We start from the raw sequence: 18,291 nt of genomic DNA, 5'->3' as shown, positions 1-18,291 counted from the left end.
CTCTTGACCTAAAGTTAATTTCTATTAAAGCTGTTATTGAAAATGACATCACATAATGTATAACATTGACATTAATAACTTTTATTAACTTTTGTTTATGTCTCTCTGTTTCTAGGCTTTCAACTGTACAGTGATACACGAAGTGCTGCAGAAGTACTATTTGTCACCATTGTATGCTATCGAGTTCTGCGTTGGTTTCCCCGGCAACCTTTTGGTTGTACTTGGCTACATATTTTATCTGCCACACTGGAAGTCCTACAATATTTACCTCTTCAACCTGGCAATGTCTGACCTTGTGTTCCTGTGCACGCTGCCACGCCTTTCCTACCTTTATGCAAATGGACAAAAAGAAACTAATTCATATGCTTGCATTATAAACCGCTATGTCCTGCACGTGAATCTTTATTCATCCATCCTCTTCATGGTTTGGATTTGCATGGATCGTTTCCTGCTCATTAAACATCCAATGCGGGACCACTTCCTTCTGAAGCCACAGACGGCGCTGACTGTGACAGGGCTGAGCTGGCTGGCTGTCAATGTAGAAGTGGCACCAATGATATCGCTCATGTTTCAGGACCTACAGCGTGGGAACTGGAGCTTCTGCAGAGATTTTGCCAGTCTAAAAGGAAGTGTCGATGCATTAGGATACAGCCTGGGTCTGACCTTCACAGGTTATATTGCTCCTCTGCTTGCACTATGTGGTTTTACCTACCAAATTGCACATCTGCTCCATGTCCAGCAAAGGGCTCTACAGAACAGGGCAAAATCCTACAAACGGGCTCTGAGGGTTGTTGCATCAGCAGCAGCCATGTTTCTGTGTCTTTACACTCCTTACCATATCCTGAGAAATATCAAGATAGCATCTCAGGACAACTGGCCAGGACTGGACCTGTGTACGCAGAAGTACTACGTCGAGGGTCTGTACATCTTGACTCGACCACTGGCTTTTTTGCATAGCGTCATCAACCCCGTCTTCTATTTTCTCATGGGGGACAAGTTCAGAGATATTCTGTTTACAAAGCTCAGAGCGCTGGTCAGAAAGACAGAACAGGAAAGACAACCAGACTGACCGAGTTCAAGACAAGATCGCCGCTATCCCAGCACATCCACACATGTGACACAGCTGTCTTACATTTTGTATTTTGGTAAAACAATTAGTTTGCCTTTGTGTTCTTGTTTATGATTGTGCATTCATTTTATTTCTTTAGGCTAATTGAAACATTTTGACTGCACATTGTTATTTCTCATAGGATATCTATAAAGATGAACTGATGCTGCTTCGTTATATTTCAAATTGACAAAGTACGAGTGCACTTAGAAATAAAAGTGCAGAGTAGAACTATATGTTCTTCGGCTTGTCGTCATAGGAGAACTCTTTTTGGCTCCAGGTGGGACCTTTTTATAAAGGTTCCACCTGGAACGCTTTTAAAACCCTTAATTCAGGAAAGGGGTTTTAAAGGGTTCTCTTGATCAAAATGGTTATTCCTGGAATCATTAATGTCACCAGAACCCTTGAAGAAGGATCCTTTTGGAACCCTTATTTCTAAGAGTGTATAAGAGTGTCGTGCCTTTAAGACTAATATACATACATTTGTACTAGAGCCGCAACTAACGATTATTTTCATCATCGATTAATCTGCTGATTATTTTCATGATTAGTCGAAATATCAAAATAGTTGACGATTATTTTAATAAATAATCAAGTCATTGTTTCAGGTCTAATTTTTACAGGCTATACATTGCTCTGTCAATTTGTATCTGTAAGTGTTAAAACCATAATTTCTTATATTTGTAACTGGATATATTGTTTCTGTCATATTCTACTTTTATTTTTTAATGTAATAAAATATAACTCAACTTATACTTTATTTGACTACTATTAATTTTAAGGACTGCAAATTTGAGCAATACAAACTATGCACCTCTTCTGTTTCAACAAAAGAATATTTTTTTCCCATCACGTGATATTTTGTTCACTACCATTCCTATATATATATCCATTCAAAGTGGAATCATCCATAGATCTCTGCTGTTATGAGCGCTGTCTTCATAGTGGACCGTCTGTCTGCGACCTCTGCTGCTAAAGCCCCAAAATCCTCATTAAAACACTTCTTGACTACATATAGCTTTAAAACATCAGAGAGGAATCAGGTGCTTTCTTTTAGTCTAATCACACCATGTCTGATCTGTCATTTCGTTTACATTGGCATCTCTCCCGGGATGAGCAAAGGCTAAAAAAATAAAATATGAAGTTCGGGGTTATGATCTGTTTTGTTCACACGTTTCTTGTTTCATAATGAAAGCCAGGGGAGGGTGCATGTGAGGACAAATACGAAACCTGGAGCTCTATATTAAATATAATATGATCCCCTAATGTAATAACGCAATTCAGTAGTGCATTTCAGTCAACTGAGGACATTGAGGCAAAAAAATCACATTAAACAGCACATGGTCTACTTTCTTTTTTTTTCCCCTTCTGTCATTTTTGTCCAATAAACATGTTAAAATTAAACATATTATGGTTTGCAAAATAAAGCAGTCTTCACTTAAGAGACCATAAAAAGAAATAAGATTACAGAAATACAGAAACAATTACTTAACGTAATAAAGAGCGGTATTTGATCTGACCAGTGGAAAATGCAATTTATTTTCATTCCATTTGAACGGTGTTTACAAAAATCATTTTAACAAAAACTATGTCTGCATGATCAGTGCGTGCACATTCTTGCATGCGAACAGAGAGAGGTCCGTGCAAATTCTACAGTGCACATAAGCACCAAACTATAATCTGTAGCAATTACATGCTATGAACAGATTAAAGGAATGATCTGCCATAATCTATTTCACGTTACCGGAATTAGCCCGCCATAGATTTGAAGGAATTTGAGACAGCAGTCATTTAACAATTAACATACTTATAGGTAATAAATAGGAAAAAAGTGACATTTCCATACAGGTTGATGATATGATGTTACATGTATATCTCAATGTTTCAAAATATGATAATTGTGATAACATTTCAAAATAAAAGTGTTTGTTTTAATATGCAACAATAAAACAAATTTATTGTGCAAATTGAATCTGTAAATGATAAAAAGTGTGCAGATGTATTACACATATTTTCAATTGCTTTAGAAACTGTGTTTAAGGTATCAGTCAAGAACTGGAATGGTGAAAAAATCAAAAATCTAACTGTATCTGATGCTGCAATTAAAGCCGATTACTATCTATTTGTAGTTTCCGCCACCTTTTCCTCACACGTAACACACACACACGCCTGACCCTTACCCTAACCTATAAGCCTAAAACCAGGTCTTAATCCTCAAAAAGCCTGTTAAAGTTGTGCAGACCAGACAAAAATATCCTCACAAGGTCAAAATGTCCTCACAAAGATAGGTTTGTTTGACATTTGGTCCACACAGCCTACTTACTTACCTACGTGCATACACAAAGATTACCTATATTTTACTGTTTCCTAAAGCGGTGTTGTGTATTCCAGCAACTTAAGCGCCTTAAGACAGCACACATGAGAGCAGGCTGAACCTGGAACTGCAAACAAAACAAAAGGCCAAGGCGGAGACAAAAATGCAGTTTGTCTGCGGGGAATAAGACGTGTGTTTGTCGTTTCTTTAGTGAGAGTTAAATTGTTAAAGTTGATTAAGATGAAGGCTGTTTACTCATGCAAATAATTATAATAAAAAACACAGTTTGAAATAAATGGTGTACTTGTTTAACCTCTTCCTACACCACGTGACTGGGATGTTGAAAGCGCAGCCGGACAACATTCATCAGATGATTGCAGTCCAGAACAAGTTCAAACTCACAAAGAACACTTAATTAATGAAAACAAACTAGTAAACAACTATAAATCATTCAGACTAATGAAACAGACAATGTATTATTCTATTGTATTGCTGCTGGCCTCTGTGTGTTGAAAAGAAAATGTCGTTGTACCAAGTACAATGCCAATGAAGTTTTTCTCATTCTTAAGCTAACATTAGCTTGTTTGCTAATCGCATCACTTGATGTTAAGCTAACATTTCCCTGAGCCTTTGGAGTTGACCGAGTTAAAATTTAACACATATTCATTAAAAACAAAAACAAAAACAAATATAAATCATTCAGACTAATGACACAGAGTATTATTCTATTTTATTGCTGCTGGCCTGTGAGTTGAAAACAAAATGTCGTTGTACCAAGTGCAATGTCAATAAAGTTTTTTCTTCGCTCGTTCTTAAGTAAACATTAGCTTGTTTGCTAATCGCATCACTTGCTGTTAAGCTAACCATTTCTCTGAGCCTCTGGGGTTGACCGAGTTAAACGTGTCAGAATGACTACATTAACACATACTGTACACAACACAAACAAATAAATAAAACGCCACAATTGCGTGAACTTACCCTTGTTGACATTTCTCTGTTTCTTTGCTAGGGACATCTTTCTGCTCTGAGCCATGTTTTGCGCCCCCAAGAGGCGTTCCCAAACCAGTGTGACGTCACGCGAAACCAATGAACAACAGGTGCTTGATTTGTTGCTTAACAATAATTAAGCCTATTTTTGTATTTTTTGGGAAAATGGTGTGTTTTTTGTTGTTGTTGAAGGCAGAACCAAGTTTTTGGCAGGACTTTCTCGACCGTTACTAAACACAAATGACACAAATACATCTTGAAAGGTGAAAGGTTCGAGTCAATTTATTGCCAGGTAACATTAAACACATTAAAAAATAATGCGTACAACTCTTTTTAAGACATTCAGACAAAGATATAACAGCAAAGCTGACACTATGGGCTGTTTCATATCAAGTCGAACTCTTTTGTACAGTAGATTTAGATTTATTCTGCCTCTGTTTGGTCTTTGTCAACAAAAGCAATCGAACGTATATGACGTAAATAGGCTCTACCTTGAGAACTTGTGTGTTTAGATAGAGAGACAGAGCCATAGATAGATAGATAGATAGATAGATAGATAGATAGATAGATAGATAGATAGATAGATAGATAGATAGATAGATAGATAGATAGATAGTTCAGAATGTTAGACAAGTTAACAAGCAACCTAATATGCCTTTTGAGCATTAGGGATAATATACAAATGTATGACTCCATGTGCCTCATTCTCCCAAATGACTGTATTTTTATTTGTATGAACACAGGAAAAGCTAAGCTCACGCTACATTACAGTCGAGCCTGATCAAAGAAAGGGTTTAGTGTTTTAATACACACACAGATAGAGAGAGAGAGCGAGAGAATATGAGCTACAAATATGATAAAGTGGGGACTCTTGAACTTCAGAGATTTGTGATACGCTGTAAAGATCAAGGCTCAACGTGTAAGTCCTTCTCGGACGTTATTACTCTTTTCTCTTTTATCCATGCATCACATCCAATATGCAGCAATGCTCAATCATACACGTGTGAATGCATGAACTGCATGAACTTTACGTTTACTATGTGGAATGTGGCTGAACACACAACGCAAACTGACAAAATCTATGTTCATGTGTTGCCTGTAAATGTGGGAAGGGAAATTAAACTGAATGCAATGTTTTACGATGTAAATCATTTACCATAGCAGCACATAATGAGATGTGCACCACAGTCATATACTGTAGGGTTAGAGCTTGCTTTGTAGTTGTGCTATATTCAACAAATGACCTTTATTTCATTTTTTTGGTGCAATGTCATTAACGTTTTTTCTTTGTAGTGATTTATACTTCAAACTCCAGAATAGGTAATTTCGTATTTTTGAAGCAGTATGATTGATGGTATTGCTAAAATGATGTAGCGAAAGTAAAATCAGGTAGCAGGACTGCCTTTGTCAACAAAATGAAATAAATAAATTGCCGTACACAAGACAAGTTCAGTGATACTGCAGCATCTGAGTGGCATTTGGTTAGTTGAATAATTAACTCCATTCTACATAATTCCATGCATAATATTCTACGTGTAAGTGAACATACTTATCCATATATTTACAGGAAAAAAAAGAAAAAGTTGAACGCTAACCACAGTTCTCACATTGGTGCAGTAACTGGAATGAATATTAAAAAAGGTTTTACAAGTTTTCCTTGAGCCATTTGATATATTTGGCTGTCATTTCGTGCGAAATCCGAAGGTCAGCCGGCCAAACATTTAACATAAGCGCTCCGTGAACTGCCCCGTAGTGGTCATGTGACACCTCAACGCCGGCAGCGCGGAGCCGCGTGGCGTACATAATCCCGTCGTCTCGGAGGACGTCATACTCACACGTTATAATGTACGCCGTGGGCAGAGAGCGCAAGGCCGAGTCTGGAACCAGCAGGGGTGAAGCCCTCGGGTCAGCGAAAGACTGAGCTAGCCTGTCCATCCCTACCGCTTCCTCTCCAGCCAGCTCTACCACAGCGGGAGCACTGTAGTTGTAATTTTTATGGAACTTTTCTGGTAGAAAAGCACTCCAGTTGACAAATTTTAGCAGGCTGGAAGACTCGGGGTTGTTGTGGGTGTTTGCCATCATGGCCCTGAAAAGGGCCTTGTTGGAACTGAAGTACTGACTCCAGAAACGCACCATGAGGGAGCGAGGCAGAATGGACGGAATGTACTGATTCTGTTGATATGAAGGCGTGTTGAGGTCCAGCGCCTGCAGCGCAGGGTAGATGAGTGCCTGGGCCTTCAGTTGAATCTGCTGTCCAGGCTCTTTCTGCAACTGTGAAGACAGACAGAGACAGAGAGAGAGAGAGAGAGAGAGAGAGAGAGAGAGAGAGAGAGAGATCAGCCTGTATTCAAAGAGGATATGTGAGCGGAAGGCTTTTGAGTAAATAAGCCAGGATGTGGTCAGATTCTCTGATCATGGTTGTTTACGGGAAGACTTACATCAGCTGACACTGTTTCTGTCTTCCAGGAACTGCGGTGATGAATAGAAAAATGTGTCTTTGACCACAAAAGAACCACAGACAGGGTTTTCTCAGAAAAACAGTTGTCGGGCTTGTTGTCGACCGAAACTGTGTGTTAACCGTAATGTGTAATAATATAATTGTGTTATATAATAACAAGCCCTACGACTCTGCAACTCCAGCCACTGCAGACACGGGTGAAAATAATGTAACCCATCTTTATGCTGCTATCGGTCTTGGACACAGCAAATCATTCATTTGAAAGCTGTGCTGTAGCAAGACGACCTTGAGTTAAATCACGATCACAGAATGAAATTCCAAAGATATTACATATACAGATAAATAAACCTCCTGAGATGCAGAGGCTTATGGTCCCTTTTCCACTATGGTCCCAACGGTTTAGGTTGGTTTTCCACTTCAAAAATAGTGCATACTCAACGTGGGCGGAGTGATCACTGCAAGGCTGCATGAAACTGCTGTTTTACACGCGACACAAACGAGTGACTCTAGTGACTTGTAAAGCAGTTGTTTTCAGTGTAACTGAATCATTAGAATCACTGAATTAAAACAATTTTGTTCAGTACGTCCTCCAGGGAACACGCTATTTGTTTCTCACGTACGCATACTATTCATTCATTCATCGTGGACTGCTTTATCCTCCGCACGAGGGCTGCAGGGGGCACTGTTGCCAATCCCAGCTGACATAGGGCGAAAGGAGGGGTGCACCCCTGGACAGATGGCCACTCCATCACAGGGCCACAAACAACCACCCAGTCATCTGGCCACACATGTTTTTATTATTATTATTATTATACCAGAAAAACTGAAGGAGGAAAAAAAAAAGAATTGGGAACCTGTTGAGAGACCGCAGCTGCCAGGTTCCCCCCAGCACTGTCCCCGGACACACCAACGCGCCCTGGGTCCACAGAGTACTGAGCCAGCACCCCCTCCTGGAGGAAATATTTGGTCACGCGGTACACGTCCTCATACGGAATGGGGAAGTGGTGAGCGGGTGCGAGGCGGTACCTGTAAAAATAGAAAAGGGTGCAGATTGAAGCGAAAAAAATAAATGAACAGGAACTTAGGCACGGTAACGCCGAGGCCATTTTAAGCTAGGGAGAATAAACATGTTTGTATAGTCAAGAGAACTGTAATCGTGCACTCATCATAAAAATAAATCGCTAATATTGACAGACTAATAATAGTGTTATCTTTCACCTAGATTAGTTGAATTGTACAAACAGTAGTCAGCTAATAGTCAGCTCGAATTACATTGCATCGTGTGTGTCAGATAATCATCAAACCACTTCTCTATGGAAGAAGATTAGGGCCACAAATGGAAAACAAACAAAAATATTCTGACTCAGATGTCTCCAATGTTTTTTTTTTATTTACACATTTGGCCCTAATCCTCTTTGGTAGTTCTCAGTATTACTACACTACAAATGCTTCTCTGTAGGCTTTAATCAGCTTATCAGGGTAAACGCACAAATCGACTGCTTGTCTAAATACCGTTCACTGATACAAATTGGGTGTAAATACACATCCTTTGAACCGGTTCTATTCTATATCGCTTCAGACAAATATATCACTGTATCTTCCCCATCTTAAATAAAGAGCCGTTGCTCTGTGTGTTTTTAATTCAACCTTTACTCACTGACTTTTGCCCTCGTTTGTGTCACAGTGTGACTGCGACAGTGAAAGTGCTGGAACTTCTCACTGAGCCCCGTCTTGCATACAGTGCTTTTTGATGGAAAGATAAGAAAATTCCATCACACACACACACACGCGCACGCACGCACACACTGTGTCCATACACTAATCCTTTCTAATGCACCCTGTTAACAAACACAGCTACTTCACACACACACACGCACAGAAAAAAGTATGACTTCTAAATTGAGGTCTGGTCTTTGCTTTAACTCTTGACCGCTGAAGCTTAAAAGCTGTGAGTGGTCAATCCGAGGACATGGAGAGATCACGGCAAGAGTTATGGTTCAGCACTGAGATGAGATCTGCCAGAAACAACAGCCAGTGAGGCAATGAAAACATGTTCATTTCCTTTTAGCCTGTGACTAACAAGGGTGGACAAGCACATGACAAACGTAAACTGTGGATAGGGAAAGTGTTGAAGATAAAGTGTATTTTTGTGTCCGAGTAACACAAATAAAATAGCATTTTAGGTTTCTGTTTACAGTTTTTCTCAGCAGTGATTTTTATCTGCGCATAGTTGGCCCAGGGCACACCATCATGGGGCGGCTGGTGTCAACAGGAAGGGTCGCTGAGGGGCTTTTCATTCAGCGTGACAAATTGGCATCGCCATCCATCAGCGTGAGAGGCGGCTGCGATTGGCTGTTTCGGCTTTGGCAAATCAGGAGATGAGCAGAAATGACAAAGCAAGCAAACGATAAATGACAAAGCAAGCAAACGATGAATGACAAAAGGGCAACGAAAGGACCCTGTACAGCATTTGTCAATCTTCCGTTATAATTTGCACATTTAGATATAAACCCAACTGCAGTGAGCATTTATATGCGCTATTGCAGAATAAAACGTATACATGTATAGACTAGACCTGGACGATTTTGAATAAACGTGAAATTTGCGATTATTTTTTATTGGAAATATCGGTAGGATTTTGCAATATTAGAATGGTAATGTTGTGCAAAACAAAGACCTTTTCTTTGTTTTGTATAATATGATGTGTAGGTATTTCGACACATATTTTGGCTTCAATAAATATTGAAAATGGGCGTAAGCGATATTGCTATTATAAAAGGGGACATATTATGCAAAATCAACTTTTTAATCCTTACATTTGGGACTCTGGAGGCCCTATGAGTCGGCAAAGTCTGAAAAAAGATGACTCGGTCATGATTGTGTGGTCCTCCTCAGTCTAAGTACAGGAGATAAAACACACGCGTTGTTGACTTCCGCGCTCATTGCTACGTCACAATGAGACATTCCAGGAATTGTTGAACGCAAGAGTGCAGGCGAGGGCAACAGTATCCGGAAGAGCGGAAGTCTGCGAAGTGTTTGTGCAAGTATTCTTGGCTGCACAGTGCAGCACAGAGTTCTACACAAACTTCCAGTCTCAGAGGATTTACGTGCCCAGTGGATACATTTTATATGTGACGGCGAGAGTTTTTGGCTTTTCCAAATGCTAACTGCTGTTAGCTGCCTGAGCCTCAGTGACGCTAACGTAGTTTCCTGTGTCTCATTAGCATTTAAAGAGACAGGCACTCAAAACCGAGCGTTCTGAACAGGGTTGTTTTGGCAGGGTGATTGAACTGCTGTGGTGCTTCATCCTTAAGTTATTTTGACCAAAGCACGTCACAGACATGTTCATTAGGACACAAGGAAACTAGGTTAACGTGGAGAAATAGGGTATAATATGTCTCCTTGATTTTAATTTTTCAATTCACTGTTCAGCCCTAATACAGAGTACTGACGTTTGCTGGTAAGGAAAGTCATTTTCCTCTCACACAGGTACAAAACATTATATGTGCCAGCTAATCCTAACCCTGATTTGTGACACCGTGTCCCACAGTTAAATGTATGACATACTTACTCGACCGAAAGGATCACTGCATCTAGCTCAGTGACCATCAATCTGGCCAGGACATCATATGAAGCCATGCCTGCATAGACAGAGAAAACAGATCAGAACAGAGATCCAAATGTATCTGCCGTCACTCATCCATCATCATCATAAAGGTGACACGCTAGTGACCGAGATAAGCACGCCCTGACGCTGCGCCTTGGCAAAGTCCATGTTTCTGTGGTGGTTCATCAAGTCGACACATTGCAGGAGCAGCATGCTTTGTGTCAAACTGCTCGTCATTTCTTGAGGTTTGGGATTAGCAGCGAGTACCCGCCCCTCTGAGATCCCCCGTCGATTCAGCAGATGGCGCGTCGACTCCTCGGGAAAACAACGAAAGCTTCGTGGCTTCTGTTTGACAGTCGACTCGTTAATTATGATCTTGTCAAAACAGTTGTCGTACAGAGGCGGCGAAGTAATTTGGGACATCAATCAAACAGTGATTTATTCTCTGCTTAATAGCACGCTGACTGCGCCGCGTGTGTGTGTATCACCCATTCATCCATCTCATGGACTTACGGGAGCTGCCGACGCACCATCCTCCTCCGTGAAAGTATATGACAGCTCTCCTGAGCTCAGCGTCACCGGCCTGCTTCTTCGGCTGGTAGAGCAACACCTCCACTCCATCAAACTTCTCCACTGTCACCGTAACGTTCTCGTCAGACACGGGCACTATATTTTCCAGATAAGTAAGTAAGGACAATACGCCCATGTAGTCCTTTAGCCCGAGCAAATCGCTGAGGTCTGCCTGGAAAGACAAGCAAAGAGATATACGGTTTATTACGGCTGTAAGAACCACAGGCGAAAGTAAAACATTACGGTTATGTGAGTGTTGTTTGATTTCAACAAGGACTATTTGTTTTCAGACAACATTAACACTCTAACCAGTTGTAAAATAAAGCTTGATTAGTCTATTATTATTTGTCTAGGAAGGTAAACATATTGAGTGTTTACTCAGTGACATAGAGTAGACTGCTTCTTCTTCTTCTTGTCCGAATACATTTGGGAAGGTTGTACACCGAGATGTTAAAGGTCCCATATTATACCTTATTTCTCCAAGTTAACCTAGTTCCCTGGTGTCCTAATAAACATGTCTGTGACATGCTTTGGTCAAAATTCCATAAGGATGAAGCAAAAAACAGCCGTGTTCGGAACGCTTGGTTTAGTAGTATCTCTTTAAAGAAAATAAAAAAAAGGTAAAACGAAACTTAAGGGACAGGAAATGATATCAGCCACAGAGGCTACTGTGAGCTAACAGCAGTTAGCATTTGGAAAAGTGATCATTTGCAGGCTCTAGCAGGCACATTGCCGTCATTTATAACATGTATCCACTGGACAGATAAATCCTCTGAGGCTGGAAGTTTGTGTAGAACTCTGTGCTGCACTGTGGAGCCAAGAATAGAACTTTTCACGGACTTTTCGGTTTTCGGATGCCGTTGCCCTTGCCAATACTGTGTCCCAATGAGTGTGGAAGTCTTACCTAACCCTAACCCGTAACCCCCAGAGTGTGAAACCCCTAACCCTAAACCACTTAGACTGAGGAGGACCACAAAAACATGAGTGAGTCATCTTTTTTTCACACTTTGCGACTGATAGGGCCTCAAGAGTCCCAAATATAAGGATTCAAATCATTAAAAAGTTGATTTTGCATAATATGGGACCTTTAAATGCCTTCCTCCCCCACTTGAAGCCTCCTTAATTACCCCCTGGAGACAAATACAGTTTTCTCAAAGCCTGACTGCTGCTGGTTTAACCCCTTCAGCCAAAACATCATACAAATCCTATACAGTTAAACATATTTTTCCCTTAAATCTCCTCATTCCATAAGCGGAATTTATGAAATTTTGAATTTTCTTCTACTTGTTCTCGGCTGCTTCTGTAAAGCCGAGTCAGCACAGAGAACAAAGAATATCATTACTAGTTAATAATCCGGGAATCACGGTGTCTGGGCTTTGACCTCAGGTTTATCTGTCATTTATTATATAAGTGTAACCTTTGTCTGTGTTGACTAAGATCTGATGATTAAAGCATTGAGATCAGGTGACCAGTCATGGAAAAGAATGTGCATTCATTTGAGTAAACACTTGCAAAAACTGCATAATCTACCTATCTTTGTTATTGATTCCACTCTCCATGCAGCACACTACCAGTGTCCTGTTATGTCAGACAGTAGCCTGTTCACTTGAACATCATATAATATTGAATATCAATATCAATATTGAGCTTTTAAAAATGACAAAGGTGATGAAACAAAGCCACAACCTGCATTTTATAATATTATATCCTCAGCACAGTATATGCTATAGTCGCCAAACAGGTCCACGCTGTTCCCTTAATATGGTCTATTATTAGAGCAGGTGAGCAGGACTACACTACGCATGGATTATCATCTGATATAATCTGGTAAAACCAGCATGTCTATCTACATCAGCACTATACAGTAAACCTTTAATTCATTTAAAAGAGCAAACAGACACCAGAGCCTGCAGACCTTCTACTTCACGCACATTTTGATGTATTTATTTTGCGAGATTACTCAATATTCTCTCTTTCTTTCTTTTTCTCTTTCTTTCTTTCTTTCTTTCTTTCTTTCTTTCTTTCTTTCTTTCTTTCTTTCTTTCTTTCACTTACCAGGTTCGTGAGAGTTCTGAAGAAGCAGCAGACCGCCATGAGGGTCCATTTCTCCTCCACCTCCTCCGGAACTGGCTCGTAAACATAATACGCGGAGAGCGCGCAGAGAGCGACGAACACAATGATGCCTCCCAACCTCATGTTACCGCGCGTGTGTGTGTGTGTGTGTGTGTGTGAGTGTGTGTGTGTGTGTGAGTGTGTGTGTTCCCCCCGGTCAGTGGCCGACCGTACCGCGCGCAAAGCCAAACAGAACTGCGGGGACCTGCGCTGCGTTCACACGGCGCCTCCTGTGCGCAAATACGGCAGCTTTAAGTTCGCAATTAATCTTGGATCCAACACCAGCTAAATCCGACAGCACGTGTCCGGTGTCATTTGACGGCGCTCGGTGTGCGTGTTCTTTTGCGTTTCGTCGCTGCCCGCGCGCCTCGCAAAGCGGTGGAATGACTTGTGGACAGTGGCATGGAGAGTGGAGAGCGGAGCGCGCGCGCGCCGTGCGCTTACGAAACAGAAACGTCCCACCTTGGCTCGCGGCGCAAATTCCTCAGGTGCTTCGTAGAAGTCTATAGCTTAATATCCTTTCTTCAGGAAAAAAAAAAGTCGTTCGGTGCTCTTTCGACTGTGTTTGCTGTGCGCTCCGAGACAAAGTCCGTCCCCCAAACTTTAAACCGTCTCTAAACCCTCATGGTGCAGCTAAACAAGACATGGCTGCAAGGCAGAGCTAATAATACTAACGGTGACAGAGCCGCATAGACGAGCGTCGTCTTCTGGCAACATGACTCCATGCACTTTGAAAACGTCTTGCATAAGGAGTCTTAACAGTTGAGGACGAACTTATTACTCCCCCTTATCAAGTTTTATTGTGGGTACTTCCCCCGATTAAGATTTATTTAAAGGTACAATATGTAGTATTTATGGGTTTATATGACCCAAAATCCACTCTTTTATACATATTATGTGCTCCTGCATTGTCTAGTCACTGTATAATAGTTTTTGTTTCATTTTCGTAGTGTTTCAAAAAGTCATGTTAAATAACATGACCGCGGACCGCGGTTGCATAGCCACCGTTAGCAGCGAGACGCCATGTTTCTACCGGAGCCTGTAAGGACAAACGCGAGAGAACAAATCAAGCGTCTCTTTACTTGTAGCAGAAGTCCCGCCTCCTCTCTCTCCGCTTCGTCTGCTACGGCCGCGGTAGCTCGCCCTCTCCCTCACCTCACAAACCTCATCTGCTGACACGGAGAAATACGACGAGGACGACATTTGACCGGCTGAGGATACCGTAGCGCTCAGGGAAGGGAGGGGGTGAGCAGAGGAGCAGGTCTTTGTTGTAAATTTCAGCCTCTCCTCTAGATGGCACTATAAACTACTTATTTCCCCTTTAAGTTTTTGCATGTCTCACTTTGCGAAAAGAAAAGAAAAAGTCACAGCAGAAATAACATATAGAACACGAAAAACGTGTATCATACATTACATACACTCTTAGAAACAAGGGTTCCAAAAGGGTTCTTCTACAAGGGCCGAGGTTCTACCTGGAACCATTTGCTTCTGAAAAACCCTTTCCCGAATAAAGTTGTTTTTCAAGGGTTCTTGGTAACACTAATGGTTCCAGTAAGAATCACTTTGATCCAGAGAACCCTTTAAAACCCCTTTCCTGAATAAAGGGTTTTAAAAGGGTTCTTGGTGGAACCTTTATAAAAAGGTTCTACCTTATATGGTTATATGGTTCTACTTAGCACTTTTATGTCTAAGAGTTTATATGGCTTTGTTTAAAGGTACAATATGTAGTATTTATGGGTTTATATTACCCAAAATCCACTTTTTTCTACGTATTATGTGCTCCTGCATTGTCTAATCGCTGTATAATAGTTTTTGTTTCATTTTCATGTAAAATAACATGACCGCGGACCGCGGTTGCATAGCCACTGTTAGCAGCGAGACGCCATGTTTCTACCGGAGCCTGTAAGGACAAACGCGAGAGAACAAATCAAGCGTCTCTTTACTTGTAGTGGAAGTCCCGCCTCCTCTCTCTCCGCTTCGTCTGCTACGGCCGCAGTAGCTCGCCCTCTCCCTCGCCTCACGAACCTCATCTGCTGACACGGAGAAAGACGACGAGGACGACATTTGACCGGCTGAGGACACCGTAGCGCTCAGGGAAGGGAGGGGGTGAGCAGAGGAGCAGTTCTTTGTTGTAAATTTCAGCCTCTCCTCTAGATGGCACTATAAACTACTTATTTCCCCTTTAAGGTGGAGATGGATAGGCCAATTATTTTGTGGCAGTGTTGTTTATTTGAATAAGTTTGTTTCAGGTTACAGGGTTTTTTTTTTTTATATAGTGATCATATCCAGTAAACAGGTGGAGCAGTATAACACGATGGGTTGTACAATGCTTGTAACACACGTAGGTGGGCGTCAACGTGGCGTCCTTTCAGTAAAAACAATGATGTTTTCTCACCGCAGGTACTAAAAATAGTGCCGAGTTCCAGGTACTATACGCTAGTGGAAACACTCGCTAAACCGTGTCGTGTAGCGCAGTGCCGTTGAAAGTCGGGCCGGTGGAAAAGCGCCAATAGAGGGGATAATAATTTGGTTCACAACAACATTTGAGGGGAATGTGGAAGGAAAAGTCTGACAGGTAAACACAGGCACCATTTTACCAAACAGAATAAACTTTCTGATAAAGTCCATATCAGCTTCAGCCGACAATTAAAGTGAACAAAATAAAAGTTTCTCATTCGTAAATAAAGCACACAAGCAACCTCACATATGGCAGGCTGACAACGTCACAACTAAGGATTTATTTTTGTGCATAAAGTGTCAAAAACAAAAATAACGATGGTCTCAAAATGTCTTCTTTTTTTTTTTGTCCATACACCAAAAATCCTTCAGTTTTACAGGTTTCTTTGTTACGTGGATCAAATGAACCAGAACAGGTTCACATTCAAGAGGCTGACGAATGAAAGCTTCTTTTAAATAAACACTCAAAGGATTAATTGATAGTCATAATAGTTGTAATTATCAAATAATCTTTGCAGCAGCCATCTGTTGTTGGGTTTATCCATGAGAGCCGTTTTACATTGACCATGAGGACAAATATAAGGTTACACATATGGAATGCAGATGCGGGAACAATGGAGGCTGAAATTCAATCGCTTTCCCCTGTTTTGAGTTACAGAAAAGACAATGCAGAGATTAAAATTCAAAGACCCGGTCAACACATTCAGTGATGTGTGAAGTGTGGTTTGAAAGTATGTGTATTGTGTGTATAGTAAATAGTTATAATTCCCCACAGCTGACGTCTTTACTAACTCCATGTGACCTCTGGGTGACCCTGAGAGCTTTGAACTTCTCCTGCTTTCATCCTGTTCTCAGTCAGGTTGGATCTGGTAATTGGTCGGTTATTAAGGAGCAGGCAAGCGTCTTCTGTCGTGAGTTATCCAACACTCACGGCGAATGAAATGTGCAGGATCCAGCGTGTGTGACGGCGAATGCCTAAATCGCTGCCGAGCAGCAGAATACAAAATCGTACTTCTGAAACTTCCGGGATTCTCTCTGGAATTACCTCCCTCGCTTTTTCACCTCTAACCATCAGCTTCTAAGCGGTGGTTCTTCTTCTTACCCTCTACCTCAGTTGGTTTAGTGAATCATTCATGGATCCCTCCTCACTCATCGCATCTTAATAGTCAGAGTGTGCGTGGGTGTGGATTCTGATTCTGTTGTCGTGTATGTAGAGACATGCTGTGCAGGGCGGGGCAGGCTGCCCAACACCCTGCTGTGTGTGTGTGCGCGTGTGCGTGCGTGTGTGTGTGTGTGTGTGTGTGTGTGTGTGTGTGTGTGTGTGTGTGTGTGTGTGTGTGTGTGTGTGTGTGTGTGTGTGTGTGTGTGTGTGTGTGTGTGCGTGCTGAAGCAGATGTGAAAATGTTTGAAGACTCATATAAGGAGTTTGAGTGCTGACATGTGAGCATATGTGAAAATGCATGTATTTGCAGCTTTGTGAGGACCAAAAATCGTATAAACCATATGTACACTCTTAGAAATAAGGGTTCCAAAAGGGTTCTTCTACAAGGGCTGAGGTTCTTCCCTTTTTCAAGGGATCTAATACAAATGGTTCCAGTAAGAACCATTTTGATCCAGAGAACCCTTTAAAACCCCTTTCCTGAGTAAAGGGATTTTCAAAGGGTTCTTGGTAGAACCCTCCAAAAGGGTTCCAGGTGGAACCTTGATAAAAAGGTTCGAGCTGGAGCCAAAAAGGGTTCTCCTATGAGGACAAGCCGAAGAACCTGATATGGTTCTACCTTCATAGTTCTCCGCCGTGGTGCCGGATACGCACTGCAATTTCCCGCCCGATCAGTAGGGGTCGCTACGCAAGGTTGTTGTGCTTCTTGCTGCAGTGAGCAATGGTGTCCGAGAGAGTAAGACTATCTCACATTAAATAAATATTTTTGGTGTGTCCTGGATCGCAGTTTTAAGATCATTAGAGGTGAGAAATTGGCCATTTAGAGTCTAAACATGGGGTTTGTGTATTAAGATATGACGTATTTATATTTTGGCAGCGACGTTGTCATCGCCTCTGTGGACGCTCGGTGCGCACAGTGGCCGGCACAGAGAAGCGTTAGCTCGGCCTGTCGTCTCCGTTGTGCCTTGACGGAGTGACGGACACTTAAAAAATGTTTTGTGCAGCCGGAGACGACGCAGAGACTCTCCGTCAGGCTCTCTGGCGACGTAGAGGGGTCTCCGTAACCTACGTAGAGCACTTTACGCAGGTATAAATTGGAGAAGTGGAAAATAGGAGTATAAATTGGGCTTTATGGTTAGGCACTTAGTGGTGATGGGTAAGGGTAGGGTAAGGGGTTAGGGAATGCATTATGTCCATGAGGGCGTGCTTCACTATGAATGAAGTACAAACAAGTGTGTATGTATGAGGAAAAGTAAGGTACACCAATCACATGGCTGGTCCTCACATCTTTACAGCTTTTGGGGGTTAAGACTGGTTTTAGGGTTAGAATTAGCTTTAATTTTAGGTCATGCAGATAGAAGCAGGTGTGTCAGAGCAGGGCACCATCTAAAACATGCAGCGGCAGTGGTTCCTGAGGACCAGGATTAACAAACACTGGTCTAGGGAATGCATTGTCCACAATGTGTCCTCACTATGAATGAATGTGTGTGTTTGCAGACAGCAAGAATCAAAGGCAGTG

At 41.6% G+C, this 18,291-nt stretch overlaps 2 protein-coding genes across 2 annotated transcripts in view; one reads left to right on the top strand and one right to left on the bottom strand.

The window, feature by feature from the left end:
- LOC310925106 (succinate receptor 1-like) overlaps positions 1-1,069 on the top strand; it is a gene marked incomplete at both ends in the record, with an annotated part of 40,209 nt that extends 39,140 nt beyond the window's left edge. The window contains one exon of the mRNA XM_083886976.1: positions 116-1,069. Coding sequence (XP_083743102.1) covers positions 116-1,069 — 954 coding nt within the window. The remainder of the gene's footprint in view (positions 1-115) is intronic.
- Positions 1,070-4,745: 3,676 nt separating this feature from the next.
- Positions 4,746-13,710, bottom strand: aadac (arylacetamide deacetylase). Its single transcript, XM_083887292.1, has 5 exons — positions 13,100-13,710; positions 10,988-11,216; positions 10,439-10,508; positions 7,722-7,893; positions 4,746-6,680 (listed from the first exon to the last, which is right to left on the bottom strand). The coding sequence occupies exons 1-5, from the start codon at positions 13,238-13,240 to the stop codon at positions 6,054-6,056; spliced, it is 1,239 nt and encodes a 412-aa protein (XP_083743418.1). The 5' UTR covers positions 13,241-13,710; the 3' UTR covers positions 4,746-6,053.
- Between the last annotated feature and the right edge of the window lie 4,581 nt (positions 13,711-18,291).

This window comes from Microchirus variegatus (genome assembly GCF_963457635.1).
Source record: "Microchirus variegatus genome assembly, chromosome: 3".
Classification (NCBI taxonomy): domain Eukaryota; kingdom Metazoa; phylum Chordata; class Actinopteri; order Pleuronectiformes; family Soleidae; genus Microchirus; species Microchirus variegatus.
This window is presented reverse-complemented; position numbering and strand designations above follow the sequence as displayed.

Bases quoted from the DNA above. Each gene is read 5' to 3' on its own strand.
- aadac (XM_083887292.1), bottom strand. From the start codon at position 13,240: ATGAGGTTGGGAGGCATCATTGTGTTCGTCGCTCTCTGCGCGCTCTCC. The intron at 10,509-10,987 runs GTAAGTCCATGA...CTGTCTATGCAG, and splicing joins ATGGTGCGTCGGCAGCTCCC to GCATGGCTTCATATGATGTC. The intron at 7,894-10,438 runs GTAAGTATGTCA...CTATTTTTACAG, and splicing joins GCAGTGATCCTTTCGGTCGA to GTACCGCCTCGCACCCGCTC.